At 55.1% G+C, this 16,662-nt stretch overlaps 2 protein-coding genes across 2 annotated transcripts; one reads left to right on the plus strand and one right to left on the minus strand.

The window, feature by feature from the left end:
• Window positions 1–107: 107 nt before the first annotated feature.
• CSUI_005364 (amine oxidase) lies at window positions 108–14,664 on the plus strand. The gene is made up of 4 exons (XM_068065540.1): window positions 108–8,428; window positions 9,687–11,521; window positions 11,829–12,774; window positions 13,673–14,664. Exons 1-4 carry the CDS (start codon window positions 128–130, stop codon window positions 14,552–14,554), a joined length of 11,964 nt encoding a protein of 3,987 aa, XP_067922483.1. The 5' UTR covers window positions 108–127; the 3' UTR covers window positions 14,555–14,664.
• A 490-nt stretch (window positions 14,665–15,154) lies between these two features.
• Window positions 15,155–16,450, minus strand: CSUI_005365 (uncharacterized protein). The gene is made up of 2 exons (XM_068065541.1): window positions 16,381–16,450; window positions 15,155–15,770 (listed from the first exon to the last, which is right to left on the minus strand). The coding sequence occupies exon 2, from the start codon at window positions 15,682–15,684 to the stop codon at window positions 15,469–15,471; it is 216 nt and encodes a 71-aa protein (XP_067922484.1). The 5' UTR covers window positions 15,685–15,770; window positions 16,381–16,450; the 3' UTR covers window positions 15,155–15,468.
• Window positions 16,451–16,662: the final 212 nt, after the last annotated feature.

A 16,662-nucleotide genomic window follows, 5' to 3' on the forward strand; every position in this document is an offset into this window, starting at 1 on the left:
CATTACCTCCCGGCCCCCACAACTCGCGTCTCTCTTGCAGGTTCCATCGAGCGGGTTGTGGGGGCCGGGAGGTAATGCTGGCGAAAAGGGGGGGCCTGGGGGCACCAGCGGAGCCGTATGGGAGCCGATGGTGTTCGGCACACGATGGATTGACGGGGGCGGTAGGACGGTCAACTACGCTAGGGTTGCCTTGCTATCGGATGTCAAAGATGCCGTCCTCGAGAGAGTACGATTGGCCTTCCTCCGACAAAGACGTGAGAACGCGCACAACCAAGCGGATACTTTGCCGGAGGAAACTGAAAAAGAAGCAGGCGGCAGTAGTGAGCCGGGGGACAGGGGAAAGGGGGAGAATGAAGACAGAGAGATGAAAGCGGAAGAGCGGGCGGGCGCCGGGCAAGAAAGAGCCGAGGAAGGTTGCACCAAACAACGTGGATGTTGCACCATTGCTGAGAAATCTAGAGCACACGAGAGAGTGCCGAAGGCCAGGAGGGGATGCAGAAAAAAGAGGGAAGAGAGGAGTGTACGCGAAGAGGGAAGCGAGGAAAAGCAGACAACGTCTCCAACTGGAGCAGAAGCTCGCTCAGCGAAAGCTGTGTTCAGCCGCACGTCAACTCCGCAGAGGAACACCAACAACCAGGACTATGTAACATTGCGACTCCGGGCGAAGAAAGAAAAGCGGGAGCCGTCTTCACAGTTGAGGCACCGTCCTTCCCGGTGTTGTGAGGGGACCACCAATGGGGGGACGCTGACGGTGGAATGTACTAAGCCCCGACTGACCTCAGAAAACTCCCCTCAGAAGGTTGTGGTTGATCGTAGTCAGTCCTCGATTCCTCCTTTTCATCCTCTTGGACTTTTGTGTCCACCTTTCCTGGCCACGCGAAGACCGGAGGAAAAGCGCGGGTCCGCGATAGCCGATGAGAAGAGAACCACTATGGAGCCGATGCTAGCGGAGATAAGCCCAGTGCGAATCTACACAGCTGCCGTCATCTCTGCGAGTATCTACACGAAATTACCTCCTCTCGTTTTGGCGCGCATTGCACTGATGCTCCCTCCTTTCCCTTTGGATCCCCTCGGCCGGCCAGACGCGAACGCAGCCGGAGCAGACAAAAGGCAACCTCCCTGTAATTTCGCGCTTCAGTATTTGCCGCTGTTTCCTACTGCGTCTCTCCACTGCCTGCCGTCCTCCCTCGCTGCCCGCCTCCTTCCTCCTTCGGAAACGTGTCAGCTTCCTGCAGGTTCGGTTCCGGTCTCCCCGTCGTGCGTGATACCCTCACCAACAGATTCTGCTTCACTGTCAGCAAAGGCAAAACCAGCTGAGCCTGTCCCACCACAACTGGGTGGTAGTTCTGGTGCTCTACCTTCCTCTTTGCAGCAGCTCGAGACGTCAACTTCTCCAAGCACTAAGGCTAAGTCCGGATCTTCGTCTGCTCCTGCTGACATCCCAGCTGAGACTAGCTCTTTACTATCATTCGAACCTGAGAGGGGGTCGCCTTGTCAACCTCAGCATCCTCGCTCTGCGAATACTACGCCTGCGCCGCCGCTGTGCTCCTCTGGTTCCTCAGTTATTCCTTCCGGACAGCAAGCGGCTAACTCGTCTTCCCTTACGACACCCATCGTGCCGTCCACGCCTGTGACAGGCTGTACTTCAACGGATGAGCGCCGCCGGCTTGCCTTTCGAGATCCGGGGTCATCTGAGGACAAACCCTTAGACAAGGAGATAGCACGTGCCGCGTGCAGCTCTTACACCGTGGTGAGTCAACTAAACACTTTGAAGTGCACTGTGCCTTCTTACTCCTCGCCCCCAGGACCGGACGTAGGGGTGCCAGAACGCAAGGAAGACAGGGTCTCCAGTAATGCAGGTTCGCCTGCCCTGTCCTCTGACACTCGTGCCCTGTCGGACACTCGGAAGGAAGTACTTTCGCAAGCCGACGTACAGCTGCGTTTTCCCCTCCCGGTCAAAGACAGCATTGCTCAGACAGCACCGTTTCAAGCGTCGCCGAGTGCACCGGCCGTGCTTCCTATCCGGCAGGCAGCAGTGACTTTTCCAGAACAGAACTATTTGTGGAAGAATGCCCTGTCTTCCGCTGCCGCTTCTTCATCTGTCAAGGAAAACTCGGAAATGAGCACTGATGGAGAAGGTGCTACGAGTCCGTCGCAAGGAGGGCCTGGTTCGGCCATGACGAGTCAGGCGGCCCTTTCAAGAAGTGAAGTCGGGGAGAGACAGAGAAGGATTCTTGCCGAGTGTATTCGTCGTCTTCATCCATATCCACTCCATCTACTAAAGATAGCGAAGATTTTCTGGCTCCGGGCAAGCCTCTATCCCTCCCCCGCTGCAGGCCACAATAATGGCAGACTCGGAGGACCCAAGGCGGGAAATGCGAATCTGTTCAGTCTCTTCTGTGGCTCTCCGCTGAAGTTGTCATGCCAGCTTCCACGGGGCACGCTTACGCGAAATCACGGCGAGGCGCCACGCCTGAACCTTCCTTTTCCGAGGGGCCCAGGAGAAGAAGGCAGTCCAAGAGAGGCGGAAGGAGAGACTGTAGGGGATAGTTACGGTTCCTCTCCGCCGGGTGAAGGGCTGTCGGGTGTTTGTTCAGCTGAAGCTGAATCGCTAAAAGACTCTTTCGTGAGCAGTCACAGCACAGTTTCTTGGTGGGGTGCTAACTCTTCCGGGGACACACGTTGGTTTCGGGGAAAGGAGGCAAGCGAAGTCTCGTCTAGGACTCTTCCTGAAGCTGACGGAGTGTCGAAAAAGTGTGACGCCAGAGTTAGCCTCTCGACTGACCGAGGCGAAGTGCCAAGTGGGAATGACGCGCTACTCCATGTGCATAATGAAGCGAGAGATCACCGTGGAGTGACTGGTTGCTCTGAGTCGCTTTCTAGACGCGCTTGCGGCGTTTTTTGTGCAACTGGCCCCGGCGACGAATCTTCTTCAGAAAGTCAGAAGTGGGCAGAATTGCTCTCTCGGCCACTTCCCGCCTTCTCCCCTTCTCCAAAGAATCTATGTGTTTCTACAGAAACAGAAGCTGGTGCGACTGTGAACGGTAGCACACAGAAGCACGTAAGAGACGCATCCGGTGGGCTATCAGAGACCCGGTTGACAACTGCTCTTGACGTAGCTGTTTTGTGCCTTTCTCCCTCGAGACAATCGTCTGTTCATTCGTCGAAGCCCGTCTCATCCCTTGCACAACAGACCACTTTTGCTCTCGGGACGCCTGGGGTCCCCGCCCAAGTGGGAGGAAGCTCTCTCGGTCAGTGCGCTCTTACCTCTTTGCAGCAGGAGGAGACCTCGCGCCGGAGCAGTGATACGGTGACTGCACTCACAGCTGACGATAATGACGTTGCGGACGGGGGCGGTACTCTCCTTGGTGTACACAGGGGTGGAGGGGTCAATCCAGTGTGCAGGGACGGCCGAACTGGTGGTGATCCAACTGGCAGTGGCAGGTCGGCTGTGGCACACCTTGATGGAAGGGACGATCCTGCGGGTGCCTCACCTACTGAGAAAAACAACAACGTTCGCAAATGCGCACAGACCGCCCATGCACCAGCAAGAATTGTCGCTGTATGTGCCTCTGCGGGCAACGCTCATGCAGCGGCGGTGAGCAAGCAGTCTGCCGGTATTGATACAGGGCCTAGTGTTGCCGGCTCCGTGGGCGCAGCTGTCGGAGGCAGCGCTTGTACCTTGGCAGGTTCCGAAGACGGTGGAGCCACAGAAGTCAGACCAACAGAGGCGGAAGCGGTTTGTGTGAGCGCGAGCCCAGCAGAGAACTTTGGCAGAGGACTCGCGAAGCTGAAACAGCCGGACAGTGCGTGTGAACGCGACACAGATGGCTCTGTGTCCACGATCGTGCGACCAGAAGACTCGGGAACAACGCAGTTCAACGGAGATAATGACACCGCCGCAACAGCGTGGTGCGCACGCGCAGACGCGGGGGCTAGCGGCATGTGTGCAACTGAGAGCACGCCATATCGCGGTGAGACAAGCGATGCTGCCGGTCGTCTAGGGGGAGGTGAGGACCTCTCAGTCTCTGCAGGCTCTCCGGCTGACGATTCGGACTGCGACTACGTGGGGGTGGGCTCTGGGCCTTGTCTGACAAACTCTCCATGTTTGAGTCCTTCTAGTATGAGGAGAACCACGGAGCTTGCACCTCCTTCTTCAGGTTTCCCTCGTGGCCATGACAGGAGATGGGTTTCTCCCAGCAGCTCCGCTGAGACAGAAATCTCACCGCGTTTTCCATCCTTGTCTGCTTCGTTCACGATGCAGCACCACGTTGATTCAGGCGGCCCAGTCAGTGTGACCACTGACCGTGAGGAGGGAAGCCTTCATAGCGGCGGAGATCATAACGTGTCTTCTCTGGAGCAACTCGTGCCTTCCCTCCCTCTTCCAAAGTTGCCTCCAGTCTCAAAGGATACTTTGCCAGGAGCAGTGTCCCCTCCAGAGATTTCCAGCTTTCCTTCTTCAGAGACAGCTCGTCTCGCTTTGCCAGCTGATGAGCGCAAACCGCTGGCTCCCGCTCCTGCTGAATTCGTGAGTGAGGCCGCAGAAAACTCTTGTCTACTTGTTTCAGGAGTAAAAACTGAAGCTTCACTCTGCACATCGGAGAAAAATCCGTGCTGTTCTACTGTTGTTGAGAAGGGAAAGGGTGCGCAGAAATGCTACGTTTCAGGGTTCTTGTCGCCTGGGTCAGTCAGCAAGTTATGTTCGCTGGATAGTCCTCTTCCCCTGAGTTCTTCGCTTCTCCAAGGTCCTCCTCTGGATTTCTCTCCTGCTTCCACCGCGTTGCTGAAGAGTTTTGGCGCTCGTCAAAACTCTTCGTCTGTCTCCAGTTCTGTCCCCACCTACTCCCCAGAAGACTGTTGCGACACACCCGTGGAAGGAGGCTGTACTCGCAGCTCCGTACCAAGTCGTCCGGCCCATGAGGCCTCACTGCCGTGCTCGCCTCCAACCAGCGATCTCAGAATCAATTCCGAGGAAGATCCGGCTCCGTCTGCTGTCGCGCCTTCAGTCGCTTGTGATTTGTCATCGTCAGCTGCATCTGATCTCTTTCTCCCTGGGTCGTGCTCTTCACGTTTACGAGATCCTTTACCTTTATTGTCTCCAGCTGCTTCTCTGCTTGTGACCGCTGTTGCTTCTGATGCTGCTGCTGTTCCGTCTCTTTCCACTGTGACTGCGGCGTTCGAAACGGGGTGCGCGGGAACTATGAAACTTGGTGGGACCTCAGAAGGCTTAAGCAGGGCCTCGACTTCTTTTTCAGTACACGCTGGATCCCTTGCGCCAAGTCTCTCGGAATCATCAGGAGGCCCCGCGCCTGCCTCTGTAAGCGCTGCCTCGTTAGCTCCAGTCTTCAGTTCCGCGGATTCTTCGCCACTCCGTAAGGGCGAGTTGCCACCGCAGCATGGCTCATCAACTGCCCGCCACGTTCCCGGTTGCTCTTCCGCGGGTGCTTCGTGTGCTGTTCCGGTTTCTTCACTCGATTCCGGCGAGTCTGTGCCGGCGGCTTCCGCACCGGGGTTTGTTTCTCTTGGTGCATGCAACTCTTCTCACCCGCCTTTCCGGAGTGTGTGTTCCAGACCGGGATCGGAACCGGTATGCTCCTCTTGTCTCTCTACATCTCCGGCGCGTCTCACGCCTGGTGTTTGTGACGTTTCATCCCACGTTCTTCATTGCTCCACTTCGTGTCGTGATGCACCCGACACCGTACGCAGTTTGATAAGCACTCCCGTCCCCTTGGCCCGCTCTCGAGCGTCCGCGCAATCTTCATCAATTACCTCGGAAACGTCTTCCAAGACCTCGGACGCTTCCCCTCGATCATCGGTCGGGATGGTTCGGGAGTTTCCCTCGGGGGAAGCAACAGACACGAGCTCCGATCCCTCTCTTCGTTCTCCCACTTCGTCCTCGAGTTCTCCGAATCCGCTATCGCCGGGCCCGGTCGTTAACTCTTGTCAGGCAGGCTCGCCCTTCCGTTCCCTCGTGAATACGAAATCAATCACCGGGCCGTCTTCGGGAGGGACACCTGCTCACGGTGGTGCCCCCTTACGGGACGCCAACAACCCGTCCCCTAACAAGTACTCGTTGTGCCCGCAGAGACAGCCACCTGCCGGACAGGCGTCGCCATCGCAGTCCAGTGACCCGTTTGTTTCTTTGTTGGCGTCTCCCATTCCGACGCAATGTTCGCTCCTCTTGCCAACGCTCGAAACTCACGGCCCGGCATCTCGCCGTCCCTTGTCTTTTTCCGCGCCCTCGGAGCAGAAGGAATTGGGCGCTTCTTGCAGGGCAGAGGCAGTCGGCCGGGGGGAGAGTCACGATAGCAAAGCTCGTTGCGATTCCAGATTATACGCCTCTTCCGAATTGCCCAGGTCTGCGCCGCGCGGAGCGTCTTGGAAGTACCGGACAGGGGGTGGTTTTCGTCTTGAGGGGTGCCATGTTGCCGAGTGCAAAATTGACTGCACAAATTTGAAGACTGCAGTCCTGAGTGCATGGGCCTGCATCCGAGACCACAAAAATTTGCCTCCTGGATTGGTTAGCTTTTTGCAAGAGAAGCGGACTCAGGCTGATGCCCAATTCACTTGCAGGGACACCCCGCTGTTGGCGCGTAAACCGGGACGTGACCAAGAGGGAGTGGCAGAGGCAAAAAAGAAAAAAGCTTTTCAGCCAGCAACTTATGTGGCGGACGACTGTCAAGTGCTAGGACCAGGTAACGGCGGCGACTCCGAAGTGTTTCCGAGACCGACGTCGGAGGGAGATGAAAGAAGCAGAAGACGAGTTAACGAAGTGAACAGTGTCAAGCCGGAGCGCGCCAAGTCAACTTCTCCGTCAACACCTTGCTCTGCTGTAGGATGCTCGACGGGAGGCTTGCGCCGTTCAGAATGCAGTAGCAGAGTTGATCAACTTGCCATGTCAGACGCATTAGTGCACAAGTGCGGACGGCAGGCAACTTTGGAGGATACATCGCTAGGACCAAGTGTCTCGGTTCGGACATCTTGCAGACCGGCAGCTGGTACCACTGGTGAGACGTATGCTGATGTGGAAAAACGTCTCAGTTTACCTGGAGGTGGAGACAGCTCCCAGAGGGGCAAATTTACAGCATCGTTGCAGGGTATCAGTGAAACGTCTGTAGGCAAAAGGGCAGAACATGTCGGTGTTCTCTCACGGAAAAGAAGGGCACCTACAGCAAAAGGGAGAGGAGGTGTGCTTGAACTCAAGCCGGAAGACAGCGGTCCCACCGCAACTTTGCAAGAAGATTCTTTTTCTGATTGTCAGTCAAAAGGCGCCTCAAGAGACAAGCGGAGACGTACTAAACAGGATGCCCATCTTATGTGTCGCGAGGGTCAAACTGTCGTGAAGGTAACTCAGGAAGACAAAGTGCTGGAGTCGTCTCCGCGTTCATCACCTTCTGACCTTGATAACTTTTCCGCAGAGACACCAGGAGACAGACAGCTTCCGTCTCAGGGCTCTCCTTGTTCCGAAGGCGCGTCTCTTCTTTGCACTTCATCCTCCCCTGAGACGTCTTCACCGTACAAGCTTTCTGCGCTTTCTCATCTCGAACGGGTGGCGAGACCTATTCCCGGTGCAGAGATTTTCCCTGTGTCGTGGTCAGCACAGGTCGATTTGAGACAGCAGGACGCGCAAGCGGGCGGTGACAACGAAAGCCCAAGTGCCGCGGGCGGAGAAGCATTTCTCCGTCAGCCAGCAGAAAGACGCGAGAACAGGGCCGGTTCTGAAGCCGTGGGAGGCTCGTCTTTCAGCCGTCTTACCAGTAGCAGGTATTGGGAGAAAGCAGACGAAGAAATTATTTTGAAAATGGTACAAAGATCGTTTGGGTACGTTTGCGACTTGGCTGAAGTTTCGGTGGAGGACTTGGTTGGAGGCAGCGACGAGGACGCGGAAGAGGTGAGCATAAAGATTCCTGAAGGGCTGCTGCGTGGGAAAACAATGAGAAGCGGGGTGGCTGAGTGCCGGAAATCGGAAAAACCAGGGAAGACGGACTATTCGGCGAAACAATGTGTCAAGAAGGAAAACGAGAAAAACAGCTCCGCTCTGCGTTCTGGAGCCGCAGACGGCATAGGCGAGAGAAGGCAGACCATCAGTGGGACTGTGGAGAAGAGTGTAGCGACGAGAGGCCAGAGTGACCAAGGTCAGCCGTATGAGACCAAGGCAAAGGGAAAAACAGCTGGACGCCAGGCAAGCGACAAGCATGACGCGATGGGACCAGGGGTGATAACGGAAGAAGACCAAGGGACTACCAACAAGAAGAAAGGAGACGGGAAGAGGTCCCGCAGATCTCACTTTCCTTTCCTGACGCCTGAAAACTACAAGCAGCTGGGGAGCCGAGAGAGCACACTTCTTGCCAGGCGCCGACTTGATGGGACTCCCACCCCGCATATGTTCGAGCCAGAGGCTGCGGACGGAGATAGATTGTTTGCCGATGTAAGAGGCGGTGCACCGGTTTTTTTTGCCAAGCCACGCTGTACTTTTTGTCTTCTTTTGAAATTGCTGCTTTCTACGAAGTCAGCGAGGGTTGTGGGAGAGACCAGACGGAAGAAGCGTACGTGTTCATCTGCAGTAGTTCTCCTTGAGAATGAGTTACCCGGTGGTCGATTCGGTACTCACGTGGATTAGTCTTTGTCTCATTGCAGGTACCCGGTCGTGCGGGAGTTAGCTACTAGTTACTATGTAGAAGAAACCACCACAGAGATATCAGAAGACGTCGGGCCGACTCTCTGTGGTTAGGATGGCAGCTGCGAAGGTAGGATCCTCAGGTAGTATGTCTGGCAGCTGTATGGGGGAACCTAGTAACTCGATTCTTTGCTACACTCGTAATGGCGAGCGCAAGCCCCGACGCGCTGTTCTCTGCACCACCTGCTGTTGTGCGTCCTTGCACTATTGTACGCGTCGCTCCACAGTTTGGGCTTCGGTCGCGCGTCTTCGTCCGAGGAGCGGCCAGGTTGCGTAGGCCGCACGAATGCTTGGATCTGTCTGTTTACGTACGTGTCCCTCGCACTGTGGAACTTTGTCACGCGGGCTGCGGCCGACCTTGAAGCCCAGCTGCCGGCGCGTGCCGCTGTCCAGTGCTTCCGTATACAGGGTACTGGTGATCCCGTGCAGGCAAACCAGACGTTGAAACCGAGACACCCGTCTGTACGGCTTGCTGTCTACTATGTCGTTCGTCAAGCGCGTGCCAGTGGAGCATCATAACGTCTGATGATGCTTTCGAGTTAGAGTCTGCTGCGCTTCGGGTTGACAACTACAAAGCCAAGCTGTCCGCAGTCCCAGCATGTAGCTGGGTTCCCGTTGCTTCACCGTGTTGACGTGCCGCCGAACTTGACGTTGATATTGCATAAGTTATCGAAGGACTGCTGGCGGTGTAAGTCGGCTCAAAGCTCGAATTAGTGTGTGCATTTTTGTACATTGTTTGAATGGGCGCGAGACAGGCTCTCTTCTGCACGAACGCAGTCGGGTTCAGGGTTTCTTCTGTCATCGGGGTTAAGGCTCACAAAGCAGCGGCTTACTTTTGGGCTGATCTGTGTGTGTGGTCACTCTAGCACCCGGTCACAAGTCTGAAGCCCATGCGGCGCGTGGCGTTGTTACGGCATCTTGCGACCCGCCGCCTGGTGAGGCGCCGCGGTTGATGCACCTCTTGATCCACTTGGTTCGCCGTGCTGTGTGTGTCGGCGCATGGTTTCAGGGTTACAAGTGGCTTCCGACACTTCTCATCCAAACATTTGGGCTTTTGGACTGCGCTGTCCTAGGTTACCAGGCTCGGCACATCAGCTTGGTTCCTGCCAAGTGTGAGGACAGCGCCAGAGTGATGGAGAGCAATTCGCAGTTGCCCTCACTGCTATCTGATTGGACTTCCAAGCTCCCGTGTCACTCGCCCGAAAGAAGAGAGGATTCTCTGCAGGACGCGTCACAGCACGAAGGGCAGTCTAAAGGACGCAAGAACAAACCCTCAGATGGCAACGACTCTTCTTCCTCAGAAGTTGAAAGCGATGTGGAGACTGCCTGTACCATCTTGAAATCTGCTTTGGGCTTCTCAGGCATGGACAAGTCGACTAGGGTAGACTGTGGAAGCGCCACGGCTACAAGGATAGATCAGTTTGGTCTAGAGACCCCTGGCGGTTACAGTCGAAATCTGAAAGTGCTATCCGGTAGCCTTCGCACATTGCCCGGAGAGGAGACAGAGCAGCACGCTTCGGAAGAGAGCGGCATGACTTGCCGGAGCACCGTTCTGCCGGAGAAGGCACATACTGAGACAGAATTTCATGTCGGTTGCTCGGCCAAGACTCATGGCAGTGACCGCGAATCTACCTCTACACATTCACGCGATGGCATACCTGGCAGCAGTGTCGCAGAAGAACTGGAAAGCCATGAAGCGTACGTGAATGCGTGCGCAAACGATCCGCTGTACTGGCCCTGGGTGGGGCTACCCTACAGCGGAGTCAGAATATCTCTGCGGCGCTACTACAACAACGTAGAAGGCGGGAGGCGCGCTGACACACAACTTGATATGCAGGCGAGCCTTTCTGCATGTGGAGGAAACAACGGCGATACGGAGCGCTGTGCAAGCGCACTGACGTCCGGCAAGGCACAAAAAGAAGAGCAGTCTCTTCCCTCAGTTGCGGGGCCTCAGCGCTGTTTTGCTTCAGCCCCAGCTTCTCTGCCGTTGTCCGGCGGAAGAGTGGAGGAGCCGGCTGCAGGAGTGGCGGAACACGCTGAAGCCAGAGAACGGACCGAGCTTTCAGGGTGTAAACGGAAGGAAGAGAAAGACGAGAAGACACGAATAGCGGACCCCGGGAAAAAGGTGTGTAGCGAGAAGGAGCAAACAGACAGTGAGGACGAACGGGTACCGCCGAAGGGTGTCTTGGAGAAGGTCAAAGGCTCGCAGTTACCCGGGCGCACCGACGGGCAGGAGACGGAGAGGAATGTCCCAACTGCAGTGCCGGTCGGGGAACCGCGGAACGGGGAAAATGAAACAACAGAGAGAGAAGGAAACGTGACAGGAGCAGGTGACAACCGGACGGGGACTATAGCAACTCCCATTCTTAGGCAGCAAGATACGGTAAACAGGGAAGACTCCATTCGAGAAGAACGACAACCCCGGGACCACACGGATGAGCAGGAGGAGGAGGACAGCACAGGCGGACGGCATACAGAGGTAGCCCTGGCCGCTGGAGTACAGGGGCCACTCCTGTACGCGCCTGAAGAGCAGAATCCCCAGTGTTTACCGAAGCAAGAGAGTTCCGGAAGCGGACCGAAAAGGGATCAGGCAACTTCGAAACAAAATGTTTCTCAAATAGAAAGCGAGGCTGCCACGAGGAAGCACGATAAATATGAAAGCAGCAGCTGCGAGTGTATGTACGCTGAGGACGTCTACGCGCTCAAATGCATCGTGGCGGTCCCAATTGGAGTTCTCAAGAAAAATGTTATCACCTTCAGCCCACCACTTTCCTCCGAAAAGCAAGCAGCCATTCGAAGATGGGGAGCAGGCTCGCATAATAAGGTCGTCCTAAGATTTACGGAGTGAGTGAGGGAGAAGGTTCGAGTGTGTGGCAACTACTTCATTCTCTCGCAGTTACAGCGCCATGGTTTCTCTTGTGCAGAGGTTGCTAGAAATGTGCTCCGCTGTGGACGCGTGTGATTCAGTCTGCTGTACCAGCCATCCACTCTTTGGTCGTATTTTTTCTCGGCCACTCAGAAAAAGGTCTTCTGTGTATGCACCCGCTCGTCCCAGCACCTCGACCTTGTTGTACCAGGTAGGAGGGTTTAGGGTGGCGCTATCTTGAGAAGACAGGCATGTTCTGCGTGGTTGGAGTTCTTTTCTGTACAGGGTTTTTTGGCCTCCGTCAGCCCCCTTCCTCAATCCCTCGTTCACACCTCTATTTCAGTTTATGAATCTCCACGCTTTCGGCAAAGCAAACTGCCTGGTCGCCCACAGCTTCGGCAACTATCGCTGGGACTTTGTTCGCCGCCTCCGAGAGAGACGAAAAGTCAGAAGATCAGCTCGGAGGAAATCCACCGGTAGTCGAGGAGATTGTTTTCTGCTGGACTTCCCCTCAAAACGAGTCACCGGGAGCCTTTTTCAATCCGAGGCGGAGACGAAGAGAGAAAGTGGCGTGATGGGACGGATAGACAATATGGCAGGAGGTAACGACGAGACTGCGAGTGTTGCTGATACTGAGAACTTAGCTGCAGTTACAAGTTGTCCATGGGTACGAGGTACCATGCAAGAGAGCAGCGGCGGCTTCACATGCGAGTCCCGTGCTACGGAAGAAGCTTCTCGGAAGTCCGCATGTTTTTCTGAACAACATCGAAACGGTAACGCCCAGCTGCCATTGCCGCAGCGTGTTAGTGGAACAGATCCGACAATAGAGGTGCCGTGCTGCGGGGCAGCCTTGCGAAGCAGCCGGAGCAGAAGCGATTTAGGTGGTGGAGGCCAGTCTTCGCATTTCAGTGGTCACTCCGTTGATGACCAGCCTTCTCACGGAAAGAAGAGTGACAACGAAAGCGAGCTTGATGGAACTCTGAGCAGCGCAGAAGACGATTGGGATGAAGCAGATCACTGGGAGTTGTGGGCAGAAAGGAACGAGGTCAGCAGCAGTGGTCAGAAGAACCATACCAGGAAAAGAGTTTCAGACCAAGAAGTGGTTGATGAATGCTGTCTTGTGCTAAAACGCATGTTCAACCTCAAGAAAAAGCCGTGGCCCGTTCAAGCGATTGTCACCCGCTGGGATGAAGACCCTCTCTATTACTGCTCATACGGATTTCCGTCGAAAGTAGGCCTAGGAGTCGCTGTGATTTGAGACTCAGCGTCTCTTTTTTTTCCGAAAGGGACATCGTATTGCTTCTGCAGGGTGTACACTGGTTTGTGTATAATCATGGCTATTGATCGCTAGAGTCAAGGAAACTCCAGCGTTTGCCTGACATAGCTGGCGGTTGCTGGGTTGTGGTGCTTAGTGTACTTGACCTAGGGAACGTGCTTTCTCCTTGGAGCTGGGTGTTCAAACAGGCGTTCGTTGCACGAGCCCGTGCTCTCGGTGGTCCGCGGGGGTCTCAGTATATAGCCGTATCTGCGCAGGCGTGTAGGAAGCCCGTTTGGCGACCGCTGTCGGCGGCGTCCCTCGGGCTCGTTCTTCCGGTTGCTGTGCGAATGCGTGTGGGTCGCTGAAATCCATTTTTTCAGTTTGTGATTCAGTTGTGTAGTACACCTTGTTGTCATCATTGGGGCACTTGTGATAAAGTTGAGATAGGGCATGGATTCAGGAGCTTGGCTGTTATAGTGAAGGAGCATCAAAAACTCAGAGGTAGATCAGTCTGCAGTTCCACGTTATCTCGGTGTCATGCTTCTCCACGCAGTTGTAGAGGCAGCAGTCCAAGACCAAGCTAGCTGACAAACAATGGCAGAACGTTTCTGTTATGCACAATCGCTGTTGCAGACCCATGCCGAACTGCCCGCGAACTGTGTCGTGTTGCATGAGCCAAGGAATGCCGTAGAACGACCGCACTAGCTGCACGTCACTTCGCACAGGGCGGGGCCTTGAGTGCAATTTCATTCCCTACAGAACGCAGGAATATTGCTGCAAGGCGACAGTCGATCATGTGTGCAGAGGGACTGGCAGAGTCTTGGGTGGGGTTTGATTGCGGATGCTCTGACTGCATTTGACTCTCTTTCAGGAGACTCAAGAAAGGGACCAACAACTCTTGAGTCAGCCTCACCCGTGGGCCCCAAGCGTTCCGCTACCTGTCAAGAAGTTTCTCCGGCCGGCGGACCGGCCGCTGGGTGGGAAAGGAAAAGAGAAGGGGCTCGGGAATCAGTCAGGCTGTTGCGATGCTACTGAGGCAATGGAAAACAAACGCTGCAGCCCGGGAGAGAATGAAAGACCTCGAACTTCTAAATCAACGAAAAGTAAGGGTGGTTGCAGGAATGCACCTGACGGGCTTCTGGAGGCACAGTTTGTGAACAGTTTATCAGATAGCCTGGTTTACTTCTGCGGAGAACACACAAGTGACTTCGGTCAGCAGTGTGTACACGGGGCAATGCACTCTGGGGCACGGGCAGCGGCGGAGTGTTTAGCCTCGCTTCTCAAATGTGATGGCGTCCCATGGTGTCAGAGCGATTGGGGGCTGACTCAGAACATGGGCACGGAGGGACCAAGCACCAGGAGCGCAGACCCGGACTGTGGGTGTTCACCCGGGAGAAGTTCGGAAGACGTGAGGTTGTCTGAAACAGCGGACGAGAGGGCAGCATACGGCAGTGGGAAAGACTTTTCCTTGAGAAAGGGAACAAGAACCGAAAGCGGATACGCCGCAGCTCACCGCAGTAAAGCACAAGATGATGTCGGAACTACTGTCATCGACGAATGGAAAACCTGGTGGTACGGTAGTGACGGAGCATTCGTGTATGGTAGAGACGGCTCCGCAACTCACAGCGCTCCAAGAGACGTGTTTCTAAGGAAGGCATTGACGCGGGAGCAGCGCGTGGGAATCCTTCGTAGGCGAATAAGTGAATTCGTCAACGCAATGGGTGCAAACGAAGATGCAAGCGAGTCCGCATAATAGAACCGTGTAACATTTTTTTTCCATGTACTGTGGGACAGGAACAGGCATCTTCGAGATAGAAGATCTTGTCAACAACCGTCGCGTACTAAGCTGGGGCTACAAGGGATCACAACGGGAGAAATGCCTCCAGTTGCCGTCTCCATGTCACGTGGAGAGACACCTGCCGATCTGTGTCGACAATTTTCCATGGCTTGCACTTCGCATGGCCTGCTAGCACATGTCTCACGTTTCCCTGTTCAAACGAAGCACACCTCTTACACTACCGGGCCCTGTTGGAAGTCGTGTCTGCCAAAGTCAGTGTTTCCAGTTCAGCAGCAACAGTTTAGATCCTCGTCTCTATGTTGCATGTCCGCCATGCCGTCCGTAGAATGCACGAGTGTGAGAGCCACGTCGCCCGTAGATCGCGTTCGTTAGTCTTGCCCGTCGCCATTTGCACTAGATTGCCGAGCGTGTAATCATTTTTCTCGTGCGGCCTGGCAGCGTACAGACGACAGTGCGCAAGCTGTCCAGTTCACCTAAGGTTCTGCGCGCAGGCAGTTGCTACACGAGCGGCTGTTTTGGGGGGAAGCTGGAAACTCATCAGCTACACTTTCCGGCTCACAAATCTTCTGCGAACAGAGACCACAGTAACAGGTCACAGTGCGCTTCGAATATCATTGAAGGGCTCGAAACTACTGGTTCTACTTGTCGGCACTTCACCCTGAATCACGAAGCCAGCAGAGTGCAGGAGTCATTAGCAGCCGCCCACGAATTCGTTCGTTTGTGCTATCCACCCCGCGCCCGTGACCATCGAACAAAAGGTGCGCCGCTATGGATCATACTGGGATTTTTCCTTCTTTCGTCTGCAAGAACGACTACAGCATTTGGTTTCATTCATGTAGGACGTCGATGAGAAAAGGGTCTCTCGGAAATCAGCGACGTTGAATTCTGGAGTGGCCGGTGTGGTAAGAGCTTGCACAATGAGTGTGATTCGTCGCTCGGTACTCCCGTCCAAATCGTTGAGCTGCGGGTCGCCTAAGAATTCGAGAAGATTCACTCGTTTTCCCCACGAGTCCTCCTTGAAGACGGGCTGCCGAAGAGCTGCGCTGTGTAGACCCTGGGCCACTCTGACAGACGGGGTCACTCATTCTCCCTGGACTGCTACATCGGCTGGGCCCGCGCGAGGAGTCAGAGAGATCGGTAACGTTCGTGCTTCCGAAATCGCTTTCCCCTTCTGCAAAACGCCACGAAGAGAGTGCGGACACAAAGCAGACGGAATGAGCCGTTCAAAGCGCAACGGCCTGACTCCTGCGAGCAGCAACTCAACCAATTATGGAGGAATGAAAGCTACTAATGGGTCATTTGCTACACCTGATGCGGCCTGGGCTGATGAAACACGAACGCACGCGTGGGTGACAAGCACCGCTCACCGACACCACCACTTGCAGGCAAGCAACACGAAACTCACCACACGTACACCCAGGACGAAAAACGGCGTCTGACTGCGAGGCCTGCTTCTTATCTCGCACGCGCACAGCAGCGCCATTGGCAGTGCGCCTGGGCTATCCCAAAATGCGCAAGTGGAAGTTGTTTCTTTCTCCGCGGCGACGCGTTTCCCCCAGGGCTTCTCACAAATGGTAACCCCTCCCGGCACAACCCTCAAGTGTCCGGATTCACCGCGGCAGCAATATGACCCCGCTTACCACTCTCCGGAAGAAACATGGCACTAACTGTGGCACAGCCGGACACTGGTTAGGGAGAGAACCAGAGACGTCTTCACGCAAGCAACCTCTGTTACTAGTTTGTTGCACAGCGGGCGGAAATAGCCGTGCGCATGAACTCACCGTCGTTCCAATCGTTCTCGCTGCCCCCTTCGGAATCGGTATCTGAATACTCAGATTCGTCGTCGGATGACTGCATCCACAGTGCGCATGCCAACGAAGCGGTAGCCACAACGTCTCAAAAAAAATCACCTGCTGTGATCACTTCAGTAAAAAACGCTAACCGGTGTTTATCTTCGGCATCGGCGTAGTGAACGCGAAAGAAACGTTAAGGCCCATAAACGTAGATACACGACGCACATCACTTTCACACCCCGTGCCAAGCCTGCATATATATATATATAT

Source organism: Cystoisospora suis (genome assembly GCF_002600585.1).
Source record: "Cystoisospora suis strain Wien I chromosome Unknown contig_2598, whole genome shotgun sequence".
Taxonomy (NCBI): Eukaryota; Apicomplexa; class Conoidasida; order Eucoccidiorida; family Sarcocystidae; genus Cystoisospora; species Cystoisospora suis.

What these genes read in the sequence shown, in the direction of transcription:
- CSUI_005364 (XM_068065540.1), top strand. Translation starts at nt 128, where the DNA reads ATGGTGTTCGGCACACGATGGATTGACGGGGGCGGTAGGACGGTCAAC. An exon ending in GAGATAGATTGTTTGCCGAT is followed by an intron (nt 8,429 to 9,686) that starts GTAAGAGGCGGT and finishes GCATGGTTTCAG; the next exon opens with GGTTACAAGTGGCTTCCGAC. An exon ending in CATACGGATTTCCGTCGAAA is followed by an intron (nt 12,775 to 13,672) that starts GTAGGCCTAGGA and finishes ACTCTCTTTCAG; the next exon opens with GAGACTCAAGAAAGGGACCA.
- CSUI_005365 (XM_068065541.1), bottom strand. Translation starts at nt 15,684, where the DNA reads ATGAGTGACCCCGTCTGTCAGAGTGGCCCAGGGTCTACACAGCGCAGC.